The sequence below is a fragment of the Eubalaena glacialis genome, chromosome 20, assembly GCF_028564815.1.
Source record: "Eubalaena glacialis isolate mEubGla1 chromosome 20, mEubGla1.1.hap2.+ XY, whole genome shotgun sequence".
In the NCBI taxonomy this organism is placed as follows: Eukaryota; Metazoa; Chordata; class Mammalia; order Artiodactyla; family Balaenidae; genus Eubalaena; species Eubalaena glacialis.
This window is the reverse complement of record NC_083735.1, coordinates 30,500,816-30,524,743: the sequence shown is the minus strand read 5'-3', so window position 1 is coordinate 30,524,743 and position 23,928 is coordinate 30,500,816. Positions and strand designations below refer to the sequence as shown.

Below are 23,928 nucleotides of genomic sequence, written 5' to 3'. Positions count from 1 at the left end.
CTAGAGAAAGCCCGTGCACAGCAACGAAGACCCAACACAGCCAGAAATAAATAAATTAAATTAATGTATTAAAAAGAAATAAATAAAAAGCCCAGGAGATTTGACAATGCGGGTCCAGACACTAGTTCCCCAGCCGGGTGACTCGGGAAGCAGACCCTGTGTCCTGCATCCTGTATATTTTCCTTCCTGTACCCAGTTCATGCTTTTTTACTTTTATTCATTCTTTCGCTTGCTGCTCTTAATAAGGCATCTTTCTGAAAGTGTAGAAGACTTAAATGAATTTTTCTATATTTTTAGCTGTTGCCTTGTCTTGTGTTTGACCAAGAAAACCCCAAACCAAAAAACTCCCAAACAGTAGGGCAGCCTGTTTGGATAATATGCATTTTTGCTTATATGTTTATTCCCAAGATCCTCACTTGACTGAGGGGCATGGAGATTAAAGTTTTCATTCTGTACCATTTTGTATGATTTGAATTGTTATCCTATGCGTGTTATTACTTTAACATACAGTTTATATACATTTCTTGTCACTTTCTGTGTATTCAGAGATCCTTTTAATTTTGGAAGAACTAAGTTTTAATTATAAGTAAAAATGACTGTTTGCTTATAGAAGGGATCCTTTTATTTTTCATTTTTTTGATAGGTTGCAGGATTTTTTAGAATATGGGCCTAAAAATAAACTTTCTACACTGGGATTATGGCTTTCTCTCTGTACTCTGCCCTTTGTACTGGGAAAACCCAGCCCTGATTTCTGAGATAATTCAAGCTTTCTGGGCCTTCATGAATGGTGGTGCTGGGACACAGCCACCCTGCCGTCACATGCTGTGTGGCCGTGCTGGGACCTGATTATATATGAACTACTTCCGTGAGGTGCTGGAATTAAGTGCACTGAAAATCAAACGGACAGAAACACTGATAAATTGAACCAGTGCTTAAATGTTGGAACCCACAAATATGTCCTGCTTTGGAATTTCTTAGGGTGAGACATTTATGGATCGTTGCTTTCATGAACTATCAAATTATACTTGTGTCAAAGATCCCTAGCTTAAGCTGTGTGAATTTAATGATCAGGATAATATTGCTAGAAGAATGCCTGTCTTCCTTTCCAGCTTTAATAAATCCAGCAGACTCACAGGGGTTACTTACCTGCCTACAATTCAGTCTGCTTTTCACGTCCTTAAATAGCCCTGTGGCTGTTCTTGGCTACCTGGTCTTTGGTTTTAGGTTTGCGTGTGAAAATAAGTGACAGGAACAGTTGAAGTGCCTGTTCATACCTCCTAGTGGTGTTAGAAGTTGCCAAAATAAATCCCACTCTACTGCCCAGGGCCTGAACCTGGGCATCAGGTGATAATAGGCCCTCAGGGAGGATCCTAGAGTTGGTTGCAGCTTCGCTCAAAAAAACAGACTTTTGGCGCTGATACTTTGGTGAAAGCGGCCCCGTTCAGGGAGTTGGCAAGTGGTATTCTTTGAAGGTTGGGAGCCTTTGCATCCCCTGGGAGGGTGAATAGAGAGGTGGAAGAGCTGGGAGAAGGCCCTGGGTGGAGAGGTGAGGCTCTCTGCTTGTGGCTGGTGTGGTCATCTGAGTCTCCACACTCAGCTCTCTGCAACTTCCCCTTTTCAGGTGCCTACCCTTGGTATTTACAAAAGCTAACCACCCCTCATCACCAAGGCTACCATTTAGCACATGACTGTCAGAAGAGAAAGATACAAATAATCCTCTCAACATCTAAATGACAAATATGCAAACTGTTCCCAGCCTGCCGTGGAAAATGTGCTGGGAAGACACTCGGCTGGCTGGCAGGGTGAGGCTGTCTGTAAAGACCTTGCGTCTCCCTCCTCCTCCAGCTGTGGACTGTAGTTTTAAAAATCATAAAAGATTTCTCCTAAAGGTCCAAAATCGTAGCTCATGTCATTTTCCCAGATCTTGGCTGTATTTTGTAAATCCAGTGTAAGTCCTTCTCGATGACGTTGTATCTGAACTTTATGTGCAGCCCTATGATTTATGGCTGATGCCAGCTATGGGGGCTTTCCCCCTTCTCTTCTTTCATCTCAGGACATTTAAATTGGAAGCTTAAGCCTTCCTCAAAAAGAATTTAAATTTCAGCCCTCTTTTCTATGTGTTGTTAAAGATGGCCCAGCAAAGATGAGTTCAGAGGGAGTACCAACCCGGAGTCTTGGTGTAAGAGAAAGCTTTGGGGAAATTGTAGAGCTGGTTCAGAGTCCTGACTGTGCCTTTTAGCAGTTGCAAGGCCTTGTACCAGTTACCTAACTTGTGAGCCTCAATTTCCTTATCTGTAAAGTGGGTATGCTGTCCACTTCATGTCATTCTCGTGAGACTTAGAGGAGGACGTTTCTAAATGTGTTTCTGCTTCCCTCTGCCCCTTTAAATGTAGAATGAGCTAAGATAGTGGGGGGTGCGATCTGCCCTGGGGGCAGGACAGGCTGAAGGTGAAAGAGGAAATTGTGTTTATTTGGGCAAAACCATCATTTCCTTAAAGTCCACAGCCCTCAGCTCTTAAATAGGTCACCGAAAAGAACATCAGAGTGTGATTCTCGGCATGTGAGGGTGACCCCGGGGGCAGCTGTGGGTCAGCCCTGTATTTGGAGTTGTTTGTTGTGCGGAGCTCACGCCACTCACCGGGCTCACATTCTTGCAGTTCACCCGATGGAAAATGCCGAGGGGAGGTTTCCTTTCTCTGAAGTTCGTCTTTCAATGGAGTCGGGCTGATACAATATCATTTGCCATATCGTGAAGTAGTTTGCAAATGACCAAGTGAAATTCTTGAATCATGCTTGAAATATTCCTTTTTCTGATTATTAAGCTGGGGATGAATGCCTCCTCTCAGTTTCTCATTCCTTCTCATTGTGGTAAAATACATATAACAAAGGTGACCATTTTAACCATTTTGAAGCGCACAGTTCTGTGGCATTAAGTACTTTCACATTTTTATGCAACCATCACCACTGCCCAACTCCAAAACTTTTATTTTCCCAACTGACACTCCCAGGTCACCCTGCCCCACCCAGCCCCTGGCGACCACCATTCTCCTTTCTGTCTCTGAACTTGGCTCCTCTAGGGGCCTCACGTCAGTGGAATCATACAATATTTGTCACTTTGTGACTGGCTTATTTCGCTCATTTTTTTTTTTTTTCTTTAACAAATCTCTTTTACTCTGTCTTACAGTTTCCATTACTCCCTGCCAGGGACTATTCTACAAACCCTTGCTTTTCTCTGAGATTCTCTTGCAAATTTGCACTCTACCTACGTAACTGTTTGTATATGATCTTTGCATTTTTACCCCGTTGAAGGAAAAAACCAGTCACAGGAAGTGATTTGATGGAATGTTTATTTTATTCTTAGAAATAGCTCTTTACCGAATCAAGATTTTAGGTGACCTTACCCTAAGTACAGAATCAGATCCTATCTTTGCCTAGAGGGTGTCTTCTCAGAAATAAAACTTCAAGTTCTGCCCTCCCCCGCTGCACCCCTCATTCCCCCAAAGAAGAGAGCACAGGGTTTGTATACGAGGCTGGTGATAGCAGAGAGGAGAGGCCAGGTAACAGGCACTGTGAACATCGTTTTAGGCGCTTCCATTCCAAGGTAACCTCTCAGCCTTTCTCCTCGTAGGTGGTATACCTTGAAATCCAAACCGGGGAAGAAGAATAAAGAACGGGGAGAAATTGAGGTTGACATCCAGTTTATGAGAAACAACATGACCGCTAGCATGTTTGACCTTTCCATGAAAGACAAGTCTCGGAATCCATTCGGGAAACTGAAGGACAAGATCAAGGGGAAGAATAAGGACAGCGCGTCGGATACCGTGTCAGCCATCATCCCCAGCATGACGCCCTCGGCTGACAGCGATGACGAGTCTCCTTCGAAAGACAAGAAGAAGAAGTCAAAGCTCAAGACCTTGTTTTCCAGGTCCAGTCTGCAGAGAACACCACTTTCCCAGTCGATGTCTGTCCTGCCGACTGCAAAGTCAGACAAAGTGCTGCTTCGTCCTGGAGACTTTCAGTTCCAGTGGGAGGATGAGGAAAATGATGAGGACAAGTCCTCCTCTGCCTCGGACGGTGAGTTTCCTTCTCCTCCTTCTTACTTGGCCCTTCTCCCTCAGCTGAGCCTACTTTGCTTTGGGAGAGAAGAAACAAACAAATCTTAGGAGGAAGATTTCAATTCAGCTCCTCAGTTATTACAGTGATGGTGATGCTGGTGGAGGGGATGGCGGGGGTGGTGGTGATGGTGCTTTTACTGGTGGTGCTGGCGCTGGAGCTGCTCATGATGGTCATGGTATTGGTGGTGATGATGATGATAGGTAATCTTGGTTAGGAAGCCTTCTCTATTTCTAAGCCCTCTGGTTTCTAGGAACGTGCGAATTCCTTTTCCATAACGTCTGGCTCTATAACTGACGTACATTAGTACAAGCTTTTGGGGCTCACAGAATGAATGCATGCAGAGTTTCTTTTTTTAATTAAGGATAAAACCATGGAACCTTACAGTAATTCTGATATTTCATTAATTCGTTGGGTACTTATACTGAGCTCTCATGGAATACATTCCTAATGAAAGCCGAGGAATCCAGTTCCATTAACTCTGAATTAACTGGGTATTTTGAAATTCAGTCTCAGTGACCGGATCCCTATTATTGGCCAGATTCTGCACCTCTACCAAGAGCGCTGCCGTTTTCCTTGCTTCCATGCCCTGCTTCTCAACCTCAGCACCACTGACAGTTTGGGAGGATAATTGTTTGTTGTGGGAGCCTCCCTGTACTCTGTAGGATCTTTAGCAGCATCCTGGCCTCCACCTGCTAGATGCCGGTAGCACACCCCACCCAGCTGTGACAACCAAAAATGCACTCAGATGCGTGAGGACAAAACCCCGCCCCCCCCCCCGCCCCCCTGCGTTGCGAACCGTTCCCTTAGCTTTTCACTCCCTTGGTTCTTGGTTCTTCTCCCACAGCCTTGTCTCACAAGGGAACGGCAAGTGTGGATCCTAAGCAGCTGAACCAGATCAACTTCAACCCCCCCAAGAAGGAAGGACTCTCCTTCCTGGGAGGCCTTCGGTCTAAGAATGACATCCTTTCCCGCTCGAATGTTTGTATCAACGGGAACCATGTCTATGTGGAGCAGCCCGAAGCCAAGAGCGAGACCAAGGACAGCTCCCCGTCCTCCTCGCCGTCCCCCCAGGGCCTCAGGAAGAAGCATTTGTTCTCATCTACAGAAAACCTGGCCTCTCGACCTTTGAAGGAGCCTGGGGAAGGAGGTGCAGTGCCTTCCGAGTCTTCCACAAAGGACTCTCTCAAGTCCATGTCCCTGCCGTCCTACCAGCTGCTGGTCAGCGGGGACCTTCGGGAGAACGTGGCTCTCGTGACCTTGGAGGCTGCAAAGGAAACCAAAGACAGCAAGAAACAAGAGAACAAGAAGTCCTCTCTGCTCTCCCTGGTGACCGGGAAGAAGGACACGGCCAAGGGCAGTGAAGGTGAAAGCCCGCCGGCCGCCCCCGGGAAGGAGAGGGAAGGCACACCCGTGGCGGTCAAAGCCAGGGAGGACCAGCCGGGGCCTGTCGCCGACCCTGTGAAGAGATCGGACAAAGAGACTGCGGCCATTGTCTCCGGACGGGGCAGAGCCCCGAACCCCTTTGAAGACGTGCAGATCCCAGAACGAGAAGCTGACCCAGAGCCCAAGGCTGCACCAGCACCACCTGTTCCCTCACCCAGGGCTCCCCAGACCAGAGCCGTGAAACCCCGGTGAGTCTCAGCCCCTCCCCGGGGCCCAGCAGCCAGGCCTACATTAGAGCAGACCTTGCTTGTTGGTCCGTGGTGGTCCCTGCAGAAATTGTTTTTGGCCAGTCCCTACCACTGGCCTGGCCCGGCCCGCCGACAGAGACTGCAGTGATGTGCCCCAGCCCGGGGCCACTGCCAGCAGGCGTGGTCTGCCCCTTGCCCGACATTTTCCCTGCAGGCATCTTTGCCGCAAGCGTTTTCTCTGCACACATTTTTGCTTCTGGCGAAAGTACCTAGAACTGGTCTGTCCATCTCAGGGAGATAAGCAGAGCACAGTGGAATGCCCTGGTGTTGTATCAGATTCCGAATGTCGTGGTCTGGGAGCAATACCAGGTTTTGGTGGTGGTACCTGCAGACCGGGGTTTAGTAGGTTCTTCCCGTAAGTTCCCTTTGAGGCAGGTGTAATCTCTCCTCCTTGCACTTTGGTGTGGGTTTGCTGGCACAAGAGACCCTTGGTCCACTGTCAAGTGTGCCTGGGAGGGTCCTCTGAGTGTTTCCTCTGCGCGTTATCTCACGAGCCGGGTGTTCTGGTTCTCAGCATGACTCACATTCACAGTCTCGATATTCCTGTGGGCTGGGGGTGGGAGAGACTTTTTTTTGAGATTCTGCCTACTTTGATTTCACAGACACACACACACACACACACACACACACACACACACACACACAGTATTCCTCTTCAAAATCTGCCTCTTGCTTTGTGGTGCACCTTTTATGGCTTTGCACTTTTTAGGTGCTTTTTCTTTATCACCAAAAGAGACTGCAGGCTGTTGCTCTACCTGGATCTTTCTGTTTCTATTGCAACAGTCCTTTCTGTGGCAGATGTACTTGGTGATAAAATTGTGCCTTTTGTGGATTAAGTATTGGTGTTCCTTCTTTAACTTCTCAAGGTACCGCCCCCAGTATAAAAAAGAGTTCTTGCCTTTGGAAAGACTGTATTTTTACATGTCTTTTGCCTCTCATGCTGTATCTGCAACTGACCTGCAGATTTTATTTTGTCCTTTTTGCAGACTGGAAGTGTCTCCAGAGGCTCAGCCCACACCCAGGCTCCCTCCTTCCACTCAATCTCCTCTCGTTTTCTCTGCTCTCCCTTCCAGTTCTGGTCAGACACCCGTCCCTTCTAAACTGGGGCGTGATTCAGAGACACAGTCCTCTGAATCTCCTTCTGGCTCCTTCTCTCTCCCCTCTCCTGAAGCAGCCCCCATTTCCACATCCACTCCCATTGAACACTGGCCTTCCGCAGACATGGGTGAGGCCAGTCCTAAAGAACCGCCTTCGCTCCTTGAACCAGAGCTAGAACAGGAGAGTTTGACACAAGTTCCAAGTACTGTTCCTTGTGCTGTGGGCTCGCTTTCCAAACAGACACCCATTCCAGTGGGGAAAGGGACGGAAGACTCTCCAGTGGGGAAGACCGGCGCTGATGACCCAGGACAGTCTCTCCAGACGCAGCCTGAGGTGGGGCGAGAAGAAGAAGAGCTTCTGGGGTCTCCCCCTAGAAAACAACAAGGCGCCATCCCTTCATCTGTCGAGGCCCGAGAAGTAACATCCGCCACTGCGCTCGGAAGAGGCGGGATGGGCAGCCCTGCCGGGAAGCCCCCAAGGCGGGGAGCCTCAGGCTCTGCGGGTCAATCTAGGTCTCCCGTGGGGGATGCAGATGGGGGTGGTGGGATGAGTCCTGCAGTTAAGGAAGCGGTGCCCCCCGTTCCCGTGGGCGAGTCCGTGCCTCCACTTGACTCTGCGATGCAGAGCCACGAAGAGATGGGTCCGGATGCCTGTGAGGGCAGAAAGGAAATCGAGGAGCAGGTGTTGTTTTCCGAGCAGCTCTCTACGGAAGGGGCGGGGGAGAAGGCCCCTGTGCTGGTCCGCGGGGACAGAGGTGACCCCCAGGAGCTGACGCCGCAAGGGGCCGCCCCCGGAAATGCGTGGGACACGGGAGACTCCCAGGAGGGCGCGGCTGTGGCTGGACCCCGGCCCGCTGCCCCGGCGGCTCGCCCTCCCCGCCCGTCCTCCAAGGGGAGCTGTTCGGGGGGCCCCGCGCATGCGGCCAGCTCGGGGAGAGACGGTCCCCTTCTCAGGAGTCAGGGAGACGACGCCCAGATGGCGCGGAACCAGATCAAAGCCAGTGACCATGAGGGTCTGCTGTCTGGCCCCCTGCACGGCCTTCAGTCCGCCTGCGAGGCAAAGCCCCCAGCCCTAGCCCATCTGGACTTGACCCTGCCTTCCATCCCCGAAGTCGCTTCGGAAGAAGAGAGAGGAGATCAGCTTGAAGATGACAGAGGGATGGCCCCGGTGGCAGCTCTGGGAGGAGGGGCTTCTTCCCTGAGCACATGGCCCGCCCGTGCTGAGCGGGAGAGGGCGCCCAGCGGGGAGGCCGGCGGGTCAGCAGGGGGCCTGCGCGACCCCAGGCCGGGAGCGCCCAGAGCACCTGCCCCCGCTTCTGCAGAGCAGACCACAGCCTTGGCGGTTCAGGAACCACAGTCTCCGGGCCCCGGTGACAGCGGGGAGGCAAAACCAGTGGGAGATGGGAGGCCGGGTCAGCCTCCAGCTGCAGCCCTGGATTCCCTTGTGTCCGGCCCCCCCTTTTCTGAGCCCTTTCCTGCCACACGCTCTTTTCCCACCTCTGCACGCTCTGACACCCACCACACCAGTACAGCAGAATCTCAAAAAAAAGCAGCAGTCGAGGGCTCCGCAGGTAAAGTGGAAAATTCTGGCAAGAGGAAGCCGCTTCTTCAGGCCTGGGTCTCACCCTCAGACACACAGCCAGTCTCGGCTCAGCCAAGCGCTGGAAGCGGGTCGGCCAAGCACAGGTGAGAGCCGGGGGACGACTGTCCTCGTGCGTGTAAGCCGTGCCCCCTTTGCTGCTTGTCTCCAGATGCCAGGGCTTGCTCACCGCACAGCTGTTCTGACGGTGCGTCCGCCTGTGTTGCCGGAAGGGCTGTGTCCTGGGCCGGGAGCAGCGCAGGCACCCCTGCGTTTGTAGCAAGAACAGAGTAGCAGCGGTCCTCAGAGATAGATTGGGAATTGTTGTGCACGGTCTGATTTGGAGCTCTCCTTGCAGAGAAGCACCGGGAGCCGTATCTTATTTCCTAGTCTCGGAGACCAGCTGAGATGCAGCAGTGCGGACAGCTTACTTGAAGCAGCGCCCGATGGGAAGCTGGCTTGTTTGTTCTGAGCTCTTTCCTCCCTCTTGGGGCGCGGAGGGCTCTGCGGGGACTCCCCCAGTGGAGTCCTAGGCTGCAGCTGCCTCTGAGAATAGGAGACCGTCTTTAACGTTCTCCTGACTTTGATAACGAGGGCAAGGGTCCTGTGAGAAGGTCAGGACACGTGGCCGGAAGTGGTGCCTTGTTGGCTTGCGCGTGGCTGCCTCGTGCTGACTGCTTTCCTTTCTGAAGGAACGTAGGCACGTGTGGGACTGCAGGTGTGAGCACGCATGTCCCCTCCCACTCCCCCGTCACCTCTCTCGTTGGCGGCCACGTCTGAGAGAGGCAGTCCCTCAGTTCCTCCGGTTCTGCCGTGACGTAAACGTCTAAGGAAACAGCTAAGTGTCCTTTCCCCCTTCTCTTTAGACTTCATCCCGTGAAGCCGATGAACGCGGCAGCCACCAAGGTCGCTCTCTCCAGCTCGGGAACTGCCACTGTCATCAGTGAGAACTTGGTCAACGAAGCCATGATGAAGGTATGTCTTCTCCAGAAGAAGGCAGGTTAGTTAGGGATCTAGAAAACCCGCTGTCAGAGTCACCATGACATACATCTCCTGGGGCAGCAGGTAACGCCAGGGGTGACTTAACCACACGTCTCGGTCTTTGGATGATCTTTGGAAGCCCCTACACTTTCCATGGGATACTTACTTTTCCCCTCATAGTTCTTTGGCTGTCGTTGAATTTTGTTGTGTGTCAAGCAACATGATTGACACCAGTACTCTTTTTAATGAGAAGAAAATGTCACCCACCCTCCAGCCCATGCAAATCAGATATTCTCATTTTTCCCACGTGTCCTTTCTTATCTTTTGGCAAGAATATAAAATTCTCACAGTTGTCATCATTGTGCAGATAGACTTTTTTGTAACTTTATTCTGAAGTAATTTCAAACTTTAAAAAAGTTGCAAGAATAGCACAAAGAGCTCCTGTATACTTTCATCCCAATTCACCAACTGTTGACATTTCACCAGATTTGCTTTATCATCCTCACCCTCTCCTACTCCGTTCTCTTTGTAGCTACATATATATTTTTTTCTGAATTATTTGAGAGTAAGCTGCACACGTCATGCTCCTTTTACCCCTAAATACTTAAGTGCGTAATTCCTAAGAATGAAGGCGTTTATCAAAATGAAGAAATTGAACGTGGATGCCTCGCTACTTTCTCATCTGTGGTCCGTATTTTACCTTCACCAGTTTTCCCAGTAGTGCCCTTTCTTGTCTGTCTGTTCTCCGGTCCAGGGTCACTCAGTGCCTCGTCTCGGGAGTCTCCCTTATTCTGGCATAGTTCCTTGGCCTCTTTTGTCTTTCAAGACATTGACCTTTTTCAGAGTTTCAGTCAGTCGTTTGGTAGGACTTTCCTCAGTTTGGATTTGTCTGATGTCTCCCTGCGGTTTGGTCGAGGCTGGGCATTCTCGGCAGGACTTAACTAGAGAGATAACGTGCCCTTTCCAGTGCGTTGTGTAAAGAGCCCGTGACACCAGCCTGTGCTGTTAGTGGGGTGTTAACTCTGATGACTTAGGTTAGGTGGTGTCCACTAGGCTCTCCAGTGCAAAGTTGCTAGTTTTCCCCTTTACAGTTAGTGAGAAATGTGTGGGGAATTCATTTCAGACCGTGTAAGCCTCCTGCCCCTTATCAGCCTTCTGCTTGCAGGCCTCAGTTTCCACTGACGAACGTGGTGGTAGCAAAATGATCGTTCTCCAGCTCCATCACCTGCGTGGAAACACTCTGAAATCCTCTTTTTCACTTAGTATCATATCGTAAACACTTTTGCATGTTGCTACTTAATTATTCTTTGAAACGATTATGCCAGTCTTTACTTACTCACTCCCCGGTTAGTGGATATTTAGCTTGTTTTCTATTTTTTCAATATGAATAACACTGTCGTCAATAATTTCTCGCATAGAACTTGTCCCTTCTTGTAGGTGATTTCTGTAAGCTAAATTTCCAGGAAGACTTGCTGGATGAGAAGATCTCTGCTCTTTAAAAAGCTTGAGTGGCTAACACTAAAAAAACCCAGCTCCTCCCCTTAAAACCAAAACCAATCCCCCCAGATGATCTCTGCTGGAGAGTATCCTCATCCTGCCCTTTCTGATTCTAAAATCAGAGGGATTCAGATGTGTTATGTTTCAGACACGTGGACAGGAATTTCCTAACCCACCGCTGGGGATCGCAGTTGGGAGACATAAACTTTGTTTCTATTTTACTGCAAGCATCTAGAAGTTACATTCAGTCATAGATTTTACAGTCCCAGGGACTCCAGGACGTCAAATAGTTTTTGTGTTTTTAAAATAAAACTTTTGCTCACGTCTCCTTCACTCCTGCAAGCGTTTTGTAAGTGCCAGGCGGTGGCTGATACCTCTGGCTCTGTTGCACCTTTGCCTCCAGGGGCTGGGCTGAAGGTACACTGAAAGCTGGAGATTTTGGGGTCGAGAGGCTGAGTAGTAATAACGACCTGCTGCTGAAAACAAGTTAGCATCTTCTGGCCATCTTGCCTTCTTTTCCCTGTTGTCCATGCTGATGGGGCATCACTGTTAAGCATCATTCTCAAAATGATCAGCTGTAGCCAGAACTGTGTACCTACGGTGCTTTAGCCCAAAGCCTAAAGGTGGACCCTAACTTCGCCAGCTCAGCCTGGCTGGCTTCTGTGGTTGTGTAGAAGGGGCAGCACTTGTCCTCTTGGAGTTAATGATATTTACCGGGAAACTGGGCAAAAGAACAGCATGGAAGGGACCATCACGAAAACTAGAGTCATTTAGCACCCCCCTCGCCCCATCCCCTTTCTGTTTACTGTGGCATGCAGCTTGGCTCCAAAGAGAAGCAAATGGCTCCAAAGAGAAGCAAACACCTAGCTTTCGGGAAGTGAGCAAGACCGTTGGTTCCCATTCTGTTTACTCTTTTTTTTTTTTTTTTTAACATCTTTATTGGAGTATAATTGCTTTACAATGGTGTGTTAGTTTCTGCTTTATAACAAAATGAATCAGTTATACATATACATATGTTCCCATATCTCTTCCCTCTTGCGTCTCCCTCCCTCCCACCCTCCCTATCCCACCCCTCTAGGTGGTCACGAAGCACCGAGCTGATCTCCCTGTGCTATGCGGTTGCTTCCCACTAGCTATCTATTTTACGTTTGGTAGTGTATATATGTCCATGCCACTCTCTCACTTTGTCACAGCTTACCCTTCCCCCTCCCTGTGTCCTCAAGTCCATTCTCTAGTAGGTCTGTGTCTTTATTCCCGTCTTGCCCCTAGGTTCTTCATGACCTTTTTTTTCTTTTTTTCTTAGATTCCATATATATGTGTTAGCATACGGTATTTGTTTTTCTTTCTGACTTACTTCACTCTGTATGACAGACTCTAGGTCCATCCATCTCACTACAAATAACTCAATTTCGTTTCTTTTTATGGCTGAGTAATATTTCATTGTATATATGTGCCACATCTTCTTTATCCATTCATCTGTTGATGGACACTTAGGTTGCTTCCATGCCCTGGCTGTTGTAAATAGAGCTGCAATGAACATTTTGGTACATGACTCTCTTTGAATTATGGTTTTCTCAGGGTATATGCCCAGTAGTGGGATTGCTGGGTCATATGGTAGTTCTGTTTTAGTTTTCTAAAGAACCTCCATACTGTTCTCCATAGTGGCTGTATCAATTTACATTCCCACCAACAGTGCAAGAGTGTTCCCTTTTCTCCACACCCTCTCCAGCATTTATTGTTTCTAGATTTTTTGATGATGGCCATTGTGACCGGTGTGAGATGATATCTCATTGTAGTTTTGATTTGCATTTCTCTAATGATTAATGATGTTGAGCATTCTTTCATGTGTTTGTTGGCAATCTGTATATCTTCTTTGGAGAAATGTCTATTTAGGTCTTCTGCCCATTTTTGGATTGGGTTGTTTGTTTTTTTGATATTGAGCTGCATGCGCTGCTTGTGAATTTTGGAGATTAATCCTTTGTCAGTTGCTTCATTGGCAAATATTTTCTCCCATTCTGAGGGTTGTCTTTTGGTCTTGTTTATGGTTTCCTTTGCTGTGCAAAAGCTTTTAAGTTTCATTAGGTCCCATTTGTTTAATGTTTACTCTTCAAAGCTCATTTAATCAGGGGCTTATCTCCGGGCCCTGACTGAGAGTAACTTGCCTTAAAACAAAGGCAACGGCTGCTTATTCTACTAAAGATTTGTAAGTTCCGCTGCTGCCCCCCTGCCTGGATGCAACAAAGCTGTTGGTCCTGGACCATACCTGGTAACTACTCTGAGTAAACATGGAAAGGTTCCTGGAGACGGCTACTGGCCGACCGTAGAATAGACGCTTTGTACTAAGGCATAAACAGTGCTTATAAAAATAACTACGCTTTGGAATGTTGCAAAGTGAGAGAGAGGTTAGGAAAAGAAATTGCATCGCTAAAGTTACGAAAAGCCAGCTGAATCATTACTACAATGGCTTTTTTTGTTGTTGTTATTGTTTTAGGGCCGCCATCTTTTATAGATGATTAAAACTAGGAATGTATTATTTATTCAGGTGGCTTCCACACTTCCATTTAAAAATAATACAGCCAACTAGATCCAAAAATCATCTGTCATATTGTATGGGAACAGTTGGATACAAATCTGAATGTACGTCATTATTGGTACAGCTATGCGGGAAAAATCCAATGTAAAAATCCTGGAAGGAAATGTGTAACACTGGGCACTATTGTTTCTTGAATTAATGGGTATTTTCTTTGCACCTCTTCCTCTCCATGGCCATTACTCACTTTCTGTAATTGCTGGATTGCTTTTTAATTTTTTTAGTCATCACATGAATAGGAGCTTCTAATGATTTCAAAGTCCTGCATAGTTTCCTCTTTAGGTTACAGAATCCAAATCAAAGAGCTGTTTGACAGTTTGTAGGAAGTACCTTAAGTGCGTACGCCTCTTCAGTTTTATGCATTTGTCTTAAGGAAACATTTAGGGATGTGACCAAAGATTTATGGTCACGCATTTAAATAGATGTTATTATATAACTGTGAAAATTGAAACCAACCTAAATATCCAGCAACAGAGAGATGGTTAAAATATAATGAAATTTAAAACATCCATTTAGGACTTTCCTGGTGGCGCAGTGGTTAAGAATCCGCCTGCCAATGCAGGGGACACGGGTTCGAGCCCTGGTCTGGGAAGATTGGTCCACAGAGCAACTAAGCCCGTGCGCCACAATTACTGAGCCTGCGCTCTAGGGCCCGCGAGCCACAACTACTGAGCCTGCGTGCCTAGAGCCCGTGCTCCACAACAAGAGAAGTCACCACAATGAGAAGCCCGCGCACTGCAACAAAAAGTAGCCCCCGCTCGCCGCAACTAGAGATAGCCCGCGCGCAGCAACGAAGACCCAATGCAGCCAAAAATAAAATAAAGAAATAAAGAAATAAAATTAAACAAACAAAGAAAATCCATTTAAAAAGCAATTTTTCTAAAGTTTAATGATGGGAAAATGCTCACAAAATAATAATTTTCAAAAGCTATATAACTGGATTTTGTATGATGCTAAAGTTGTAAAACATATCATAAAGAAAACCCAGGAAGGGATTTCCCTGGTGGTCCAGTGGTTAGAACTTGACAGTTTCATTGCCGGGGCCCCGGGTTCAATCCCTGGTCAGGGAACTAAGATCCCACAAGCCGTGCAGTGCGACAAACAAACAAACAAAAACAAATAAACCAAACCAAATAAAAAACAACAACAAAAAAACCCCACAGAAAAACCAAAACAAAACAAAAAGACAGGAAGAATAAGAAAGAAAGAGACCCCAATGTTAGGTGTTGGAGTTATGGGTAATAATTTTTTCCCTCTTCTGGATTTGAGATTTTCTATGATAAGTAAATATTCCTTTTATAAGTCAAAACAAAATCCTGTTATTTGGGGGGGAAATTAATTTTAATTCATCTCCAGGGTCTGGTTCAGAGGTTACTCCATCTTTGAAGCTTGTCCTGATCACCCATGTAGCAATGGTCTCTTGTTTGTTCAGCAGCTGAAGCATGTCATATCTCTCTGGACCCCGACACTCAGGTGAAGCCCCAGGTGTGTCAGACACTGTGGGGACCTGGGCCCTCCTCTCGAGGAGCACCTGCCTGCCCTTCCCTCCAGGTGTCAGCTGCTGCTTCTTTCTATCTCCCAAACTCTCTTGCAGAGCATCTTATGTAATCAATATTTTTGAATAAATATAATCCTTCTGTGACAGAGGTATAATCTAACACCCCTTGAGGATGTATTCTTGGCTATTGTTTACAAAGACTGCTTTTTTCCTTGATAGGATATGTAAACAGACACACCCTATTTGAAAGTGTCAGGCACGTTTCTACGCTAGTGTTGCCATCATCGTGCTGTTCTTTGTAGCCAAGACAAGAGGGACGGGATTTCTTTCGGGATTCTGGCCGGTGTGCAGGCAGCTTGCGTCACTGCACTGAACAGGGCCTTCTCTTGTGTCGTGTCGGGGTTGACCCTGCTCTTGACGTAGCTGCTTCTTGAAGCAGGTGGTTCTGAGCCTTCCTCGGTGAAACCGTTAGACCCTCACGACGGTGAAACCGTGATTACCTCAGAGTTCCGCCGGCAAAACTGTCTTGAGGTTGCCCCATGACCTCGTCTCTTTAAACGTATGAATCTGAGCCACAGATTTCAGGAAAAGTTAGCTTTGGGGTTTTTTCCCCTCTCACTAGAGACTTGGTACAGCGTGTTACTTTATGTAATCCTTATCTTGCGTTTCCTCGTGGCTGGGGCCGGGGCAGTTTGCAGTCAGCCACCAGTCATCCCAGATTGTAAATGTAACTCCGCGGGGCTCCCGCTCTGGTCAGGACGGGGCCGCTCAGCCACTGTGCCCAGAGGGGGCGCCATCGATGGCTGTGATGGTGGCCCTTGGCTTTGACTCTGTATAGTTTTGGGGAATGACTTACAGTGGGGTCTCCCAGTGCACCCTCCTAATCACCGGATCTCCTGAGCACAGCCGAGGCAGTAGCAGGCCTTCTGGGATGAACGGCCACGTGTTGTCTTGGGAGGACAGTGTCACCTCCTGCACCGTCTGCCACTAGGGTTTCTTCACAGGTCACCTTAGCTTGGCGCTCAGCTCCACTTGGATATCTGGCTGTGCCAGCTCCAGGGTTCACAGGCCACCACCAGTCATGACATCTCTAAACCCCAAGCCCAGAGTCTAGTCCGGGGGTCTGCAGCCTGTGAGCTGGGTACGGCTTGTACATTTTTAATAGGTCATAAAACAAAAAACCAAACCAAACCACAAAGACGAACATGCAGCCAAGGCCACCTGTGGCCTGCACAGCCTGAAATACTAACTCTTTGGCCCTTTCACAGAAAAGTTCATCCGTCATCAGTTTTCCACCGAAATCAGAGACGAATTCCCAGGACACTCAGATCACAGACTCAGTCACTAAAAGCTACCTCTTTTGTACTTCTTTAAGATGTTTGACTCCTTGACTGACTTTATCACTTTTCTCCCCCGCCTCCCCTCTCCAAAGAAATACAAGCCCTCGGAACCCGAGTTTGCTTATGCACAGCTGACCCACGACGAGCTAATCCAGCTGGTCCTCAAACAGAAGGAAGCGATAAGCAAGAAGGAGTGTCAGGTGCGCCAGCTGGAAGACTACATCGACAACCTGCTGGTCAGGGTCATGGAAGAGACCCCCAGCATCCTCCGGGTTCCCACTCAGGTCGGCAGAAAAGCAGGAAAGATGTGAATCACTTGCCTCCGGCACTGAGACTTCTGTGTGAGTTTGTTTCCGCCTGCTCCCAAGGCCGAGGACTCGGTGTGCCTGAGAGCCAGGGTCCGGGCTCCAAATCGCTATCTTCCTCGCGCGTTATCTGGCAAGAGTCAATCCCACCCACAGAAGCCAGGTTAATTATTACAATGAATCTTTTATTGGACATTCCCAGGGTTTTATTTTCAAATGCCACTGTGCCTTTAACCAAGTTGTAAATATTTTATGCCTGACCTGAGACGTGGTCATTAGATCTGATCCTGGCCCAGAGGTTCAGATGGCGCTGGGGGTATTAATGTATTTTTAACATTGGGGTTTTCTTTCTTTAATATTGAGATTTTAAAGTACGTCTCCCCCAGTCATTAAAGCTTAGGGTGAGACGACAAGGACCAGGCAATTGGTGCGGTGCTGCACATACTTTCTTGGCTTTTGAGTAGCTCAGCTGTGGCGTTTTGGCTGCAGATGCTAAGTTTTGATACTATGTAAACCTACCCAGCTCCTCGGACTTGGTCTTTTGTTTTCGACTGGAGCAGAGGAGCTTAGGGTGCGCCTCCAAGTGTGCCTCTGAGATTTGGAACAAGCTGCCTTTTGCAAACATCAGCCTCCACTACTCTGTAGCCTTAAAGTGTGCTCTTTATCAACCAAGAGGGGCTGTCTGTGGAGGTACGGAAAGTAGACCGGGGGAACTAGAATCACTTTGCACTGGGGCAGTTGGTCAAAATCCCTCCTCTTGTGATCGCAGGGTCCCTGCTGGCTGGAGTGACCGAGTCAGTGCCTTGATTAGGGATCGGGTGACCCAAGCACTTGCTAAAACAGTCCCACCAGGTACAGAGCAACTGCAGTGGCATCCACTGGCCCTCTCCCATGTGCCGTCGCTCGGCTCCCTGGTTCCCTTGGCAGCTCTTGTTGGCATTTCCCTCCCCCACCCCTTGTTATAAAATTGCAAAGAGCAAGATGATACCTATCTTTAGATGGCTGTATTTTTAAAACTAGATTAACATACTTTTTTTTTTTTTTAAACTAGGACACTTGCCCCCTTCTAAACTAAATAGCAACAGTTCAGAGTCTTCAGGTAATTTCGTTGTTAGTAACCTGATATTGGAATTGGAATGTTTTCTGTATTACTCATTTTATTCTCGCAGTTGTGACAGAATCTCATCAAATCCCATCATCTCTCCTGGGGGAAGAATGTCACAGGCCAAGTGGGTGGGCAGGGGTTGAGATGAGAGCGGTTATTAAATGGAACTCTCTTCTATGTTCATTCTTGTTATATTGAAGTTGAGGCAAGATGATTGGCAGTGGAATCCCTTTTCAGGATCACGTTTGCTGCCGCGTTAGTTAATATCAGAGCACTTTAATCTGAAGGATGATACTGTAACTTGATTTAGCTAATTTGCTTTTAATTATCGATAGCTCTTTTATTTAATACCCTCCTACAGTACTGGGGACCACTGTAAACTTCTCAGATGACTTGTATTTTTGTAGTGCTATGAGATTTATGTGCATCCCTATAAAGACAACTGGATATTCGCTTGAACTCTGCAGATGCACGTGTATATATTTGTTCTGCAATGTTTTTTACTTGATGTCAATGTACTTTGACGGTGATAACCCACGTGCACTGGGTGGCGGGAGCACTGAGTGGTTTCTCCTCGGAAGAGCTGCTGTGGAGACCCGCATTCTTCCCGAGAACTGGTTGTTGTGGAAAGATCTGCTGCTAGGACCTCGGGGATGGGACCCGGTCTCTGTTTGAGAGGAACGTCTGGGTGGAGGAGCAAATTCCTCTGCTCTGTATGCCACTCGAGAACTCTGGAGAATGAAGGACAATCTACTTCAAGGGTGTCTGGTTTCTACCACTGCTGGGAAAAAAATTCCCCAGGTAGCATTCCTGCACCTCTCAAGGTCACGGGTTAACACCTGTCCTTGAGGACTCTACTGTGAGGGAGAGCTCAGCTAGGAGAGCTGGAGCCTGCTCTGAGCTGTTCCCAGGGGCAGGTGGACTGGAGGGCTGGAGCTCCTGCAGCCGGCGTGGGTCTGAGGGCTTACACCCGGCCGTCTATGCCAGGAGAGCCTGAATTAGCCTCTAGCTGCTGAAAATGCTCACCAAACTGATGGGCCCTAGGAGGAGGCCGTGCTCTGCAGAAGCAGGAGCAGCTCTTTCTTGGCCTTGCCTGGCTGACCCCCCGGAAGACCAGTCAGTACTTCAGGGAGGCATCCGATGAAATACCAAACACCTTGCGATGAACTTCAGTTGGAGGTCAGCATCCGGAAAAAAATGTCAACCCTTTGCCTGGGTGTTTCATATCATCTCAGTCCTTGGCCTTTGACAGATGTCCTGCCCACCCCTTTTATCTCCTGTGTGTCGGCCTCCCTGGGTAACAGAATGGAGGAGCAGGAAAGTCTGTCCTTTGCCACACGAACAGCATTGACCCTGAGTGGAGGGTGCGTGCATGGTGAGTGGGATACGTGTGTGGTTTCCAGCTCTGCTAACAGTGGGGGCTCGGAAGGGCACAGAGGGAGGAGGGTCCACGACACTCAGCCACCTGCCGGATTGAAGGCCAGAGGCAACCTGATGTTAAATTAGGCACGATCTTCCCTCCCTGTGCCCCTTCTTTTTTAGAACTGCTAACTAATGGTCCCTCAAGGCTGAAGGATCTGTTGCCTTAGGCGGGCGGAGAGCTTCACCTCCAGTTAAGCTTAACCTCCACACCAACCTCAACCCTGTGGTTTCTCAGTATCTATCATGTGAGCTGCTAACTTGACCTCTTCCTCCCTCTGACTGAAAGTTCACCCAGCATCTTTGGATTATAGAATTCTTATTTCCTGCTTTGTTACTTTGGGAATTTTGAATTTCTTTGCTTTTGTTTTTAAGAAGTAACCTAAAATTTCCTACCACACTAAATAAAATGACACTACCTTTCAAAGATTTGTGTCTGTGGTGTCGTACGAGTGCAATAAGAATTTCTTCTGTCTTCTTGGAAAACCTTTCTTGGGGGCGTGACCGGCGTTTCTCACCCCATGAGGGTCTCTTGCGTGGATTCCTGCTGCTGCCACACTGTCTGGTGCCCAGGGGTCCCAATGCCCTTTCTCCTTCGGAGGTTGGGACATCTCTGACCCTTCCCTATGACATACCCCATATTTTGGCCTGGAAGGGACTATGGTGTTTACCAGATGAACATCATTTGAATTTCCTGTCCCTAGTGCTACAGGCTGCCACCTTTTCCTTGGCAATGGTCGCCTTCAGCTAATCACATGAACAAGGCGACTTTCTTGATTCCCTCCCCCATGCCACCCCCTACCTCCTCACCCCTGCCCCACTGATTTCCCAGAGAGTGACATCTTGACTTTTGGAGCATGAGTTGAATTCACACTGGGTTCAGGAATGCCCAGATCAGTACCAGATCTAGGTTCCTGGTTCTATCAACTGAGTTCATTCATTTCTGAGTAGAGGGAATTCTGGCTGTAAAAGACTCTCCTCCTGAGCTCATTCTACCAATCTCCCACCCTTTCCTGATGAGGTGAGAGGTCTGCCTGCCTCAATCAAGGGTCCCAACCTCTCAAAAGGGAGGAGATGCTCTTTCTTAGAGATGAAAGTCACAGTGTAGAGGCACAGAGGCAGGCAGCACCCGTGAAGCCCCTGGGTGGGCTGGGGGGAGCTACCTGAAGGCCTCCCTGGTTTGGGTGAGGGGCCTGGTTACCCAGCCAGATGTGGACAGCGGGGCCACCGCATACAGTGATACAAAAGCGGCTGCTCTTGAAACAACAGCCTCCCAGATTTGCTTCAAACAAACAAAAAGCCTTCCAAGGAGAGTCTCTAAGGAAGGAATGTTTACACGAATGACCCCCAACTCTCCCCCAAGATTCATTTCCCTTGCTTTTGGAGGGGGCACCCTGCCCACCTCCCCGTGGAAAATGTAATTTACAGGGTACAGTTACCACCATGACCGTGGCCAAAGCGCTGGCAGCACACGCTCCCCTAGCCCTTGGACCCCATCTCGAAGCTGATGGAGCCCGTGCCCTGGGCTTCTCTTTGGGGGTGTCATCTGTTGGCTTCTGCAGGCTTCCCCTCCTGGGAAGGCGGGTGCAATCACTTCCCATTCAAGTTCAAAGCTGGCTTAGCTGAACTCTGTGGGACCAGCGGATCCCAAAGCCACAGAATCTCCTGAGGGAGGATGTCCTCACTTAGCCTTTCGACGTTTGACTCTTTTACACACCTGTATCCCAAGCCCTGGAAATAGTCACCCTGGTGACACTGACAAGCCCTCAGAGCTGAGAGAAAGCTGCTTCATTCTTGCATATCAACTGCTCACTTCAGGCTGAAACTTGGTAGCAAAAGGAAGGCCTGTTCATTGAGTTCCTGCTTATTCACTAAGCGCTGCTGAGTACTATTTCCAATTCTCAAGGTAGATAATATCTCCGTTATGCAGATGAGGAAATGGAGACTTTCAGAGGCATCAAAACTTAAGTTTGCCTGGGGTCCCACAGCAGGTAAAGAAAGGATTTGAACTCCTCACCTGTCCGACCTGGGGTTCTAGAACAAGCGTCAACAAACTATGGCTTTGCTTTTGTTCGTGTAACCCTCAAGCCAAGGAATTTTTCCCGGGAGTTCCCTGGCGGTCCAGGAGTTAGGACTCTGCGCTTTCACTGCTGCGGCACCGGGTTCAATCCCTGGTCGTGGAACTAAGACCTCACAAGCCTCCCACAAGCTGTGTGGGGTACGGCCAAAACAAAAAAAAAAACACGATGATTTTTCCTTTTTTTTTTTTTTTAATGTGGGATGAACAAGTGGCCGGAATGATGACCACAGTCAACAACACCTCACTGAACACTGGAGATTTTTACATTTTAACAATTAAAGAATCAAAATAATATTTCACGACACATGGAAATTACATGAAATTCAAATTTCAGTGTCTACGCAATTTTATTGGAATACAGCAGTGCTTATTTAGGTAATTGTCTACAGCTGTTTCCACGTTGCAACAGCAGACGTGAGTGCTTAAAACAAAGACCTTCTCGTCCACCAAACCTAAATATTTGCTCTCTGGCCCTTCACAGAAAAAGTTTGCTGACCCCCAGTCTAGGCCCCCAGACTAGGAGGCCCCAGTCTCCTCTAGCCTTGGGGGTGGAGGAGATAATATTCTGAGTGACTTGAAATCCTGGAGGATGGGCAAGGAAAACGGAGGGCCTCAAGACAAGGCCCGACGAGCCACGGCTCCGAGGAGGGAAGGTCCCTCTGAGGCCTGTGACCTCCTTCTCAGAGTTACCAGGTGCCTTTGTTCCCGGGAGATCAGGAAACCGGACACAGCGATTCTCAGCCCAGGGGAGGGGAAGTGTATTGGGGTCACACAATAAACAACAGGAAAGGGGAAAGTGAATATGAGTGAGGGCAGGGACTTGGCACGAGGGTTTAGGAAGTCCTGGCCGTGCCCTGTACCGAGGCTGTGTCACCCTTGGGTGTCAGAGAAGAATCATTGTCTACTGAAGAGCTGAGGTGATGGGGACCCAGTCAGAAAGGCTCCAAGACTCATTGTGACGAGGAGAGGGGGTCCTCTGGGCTCAGAGTGAAACTGGGTGAGAGTCATCTGAGCTGGAAGGAGCCCAGGGGGAGGCCCTGAGAGCAGCCCAACTCGCACTGGTTTCTCGCTCCAGATGAGAAATGATCCTGTCTCTGAGGAATCCCGTCTATGTGCTGCTTCTGACCGGCCCACCCAGGACAGGTGTCCACCAGAGCTGGACAGCCTTTCCGGAGTGTAGCAGGCACTCCCAGGACACAGGGATGAGAAAGCCAGGTCATTCCCAGGGAGACTTGTAACAAAGACAGGTAGATCCCTAACACATATGCACATGTCACCAAGGGACGACTGGCCGGGGGCTTCCTTCAGGCCACCAGTGCCCTCCTCTCTGGCCTCTTCTCTAGAAAGAACTCTGGCCTTAAGGTCAGTATTTCACATCTGGACCACGTCTGAGGCATCTTTTCCAATGGCCGCCCCTCCCCAGTAGCTTTCTGCTCTAATCCAGCCCATCCTGGGCACTCAGCATTCCAAAAGCCTACGTGCCAGGTACCATGTGGGCTCCAGCCTTACAGACAAGAAGCATGGCTCCAGCTTCACAGGCTCAGGGAGGAGTAGGGGAGAGAGGTTGGAGGAACATCTGTTAAACAGATCATCATGGGCTTCCCTGGTGACGCAGTGGTTAAGAATCTGCCTGCCAATGCAGGAGACACGGGTTCGAGCCCTGGTCCGGGAAGATCCCACATGCCGCGGAGCAACTAAGCCCATGCGCCACAACTACTGAGCCTGCGCTCTAGAGCCTGTGAGCCACAACTACTGAGCCCACGCACCACAACTAGTGAAGCCCGCGCGCCTAGAGACCATGCTTCGCAACAAGAGAAGCCACTGCAGTGAGAAGCCCGCGCACCGCAACGAAGAGTAGCCCCCCTCTCACCACAACTAGAGAAAGCCCGCGTGCAGCAACGAAGACCCAATGCAGCCAAAAATAAATAAATAAATAAATATCCCTTAAAAAAAAAGAACAAACAGATCATCACTATCACTGAATGATGGTAACTCTCGGTAGAGTTTGTAGCAGCAGGAAAGGCACCGAGGCTGATGTATCTGTCCTGATTTCCCAGAGGAAGGCAAATAAATTTCCTAAATAAACAGATTTCTTCCTGAGAACGTGAACCCCAGACTTGCATGTCTTAGTGGAGCACGCCATCTTCTGGCCAGGGTCCTGCCCACCTCCTAGCCTGTCTGTGTCTGAGGGCGAGGCTCTCTTACACTATCACATACTTGTGGCTGGAAGAGAATCACCCCTCCACCCCTAGAGTTGCTGGTAGGAGAATCATAAAACTGCTCTTCCACTTTACTGTGAGTAGTGTTGGAGAAAGCAGAATTTTGGGGCTTCTGTCATAGGTAGATGACTCTGTAGTAAAATCCCACTTTAAAAAAGTGCAGTTCAGTTCAAGATCTGCACAAAATTGGGGATGAGAGGAGTCTGATGCTCTGTAAGGTAATGTAAAGAACTACTCCCAAAGAGACACATGTATATGTATAACTGAATCACTTTGCTGTACGTCTGAAACTAACACAACATTGTTAATCACCTATACTCCAATATAAAATAAAAAGTTAAAAAAAAAAAAAAAGAAACCTACTCCTGGGCTTCCCTGGTGGCGCAGTGGTTAAGAATCCACCTGACAGCA

The 23,928-nt window shown here is 48.6% G+C and overlaps 1 protein-coding gene across 2 annotated transcripts in view; it reads left to right on the top strand.

Moving 5' to 3' along the window:
- The window catches only part of RAB11FIP1 (RAB11 family interacting protein 1), a 30,555-nt gene extending 10,927 nt beyond the window's left edge, over positions 1–19,628 (top strand). The window contains exons 2-6 of one of the 2 annotated variants that reach the window (XM_061177231.1): positions 3,629–4,074; positions 4,961–5,747; positions 6,794–8,590; positions 9,350–9,458; positions 16,482–19,628. In XM_061177231.1, coding sequence (XP_061033214.1) covers positions 3,629–4,074; positions 4,961–5,747; positions 6,794–8,590; positions 9,350–9,458; positions 16,482–16,700 — 3,358 coding nt within the window. In that variant the 3' untranslated portion in view covers positions 16,701–19,628. The remainder of the gene's footprint in view (positions 1–3,628; positions 4,075–4,960; positions 5,748–6,793; positions 8,591–9,349; positions 9,459–16,481) is intronic. The other variant, XM_061177232.1, reaches the window with a different exon arrangement.
- Positions 19,629–23,928: the final 4,300 nt, after the last annotated feature.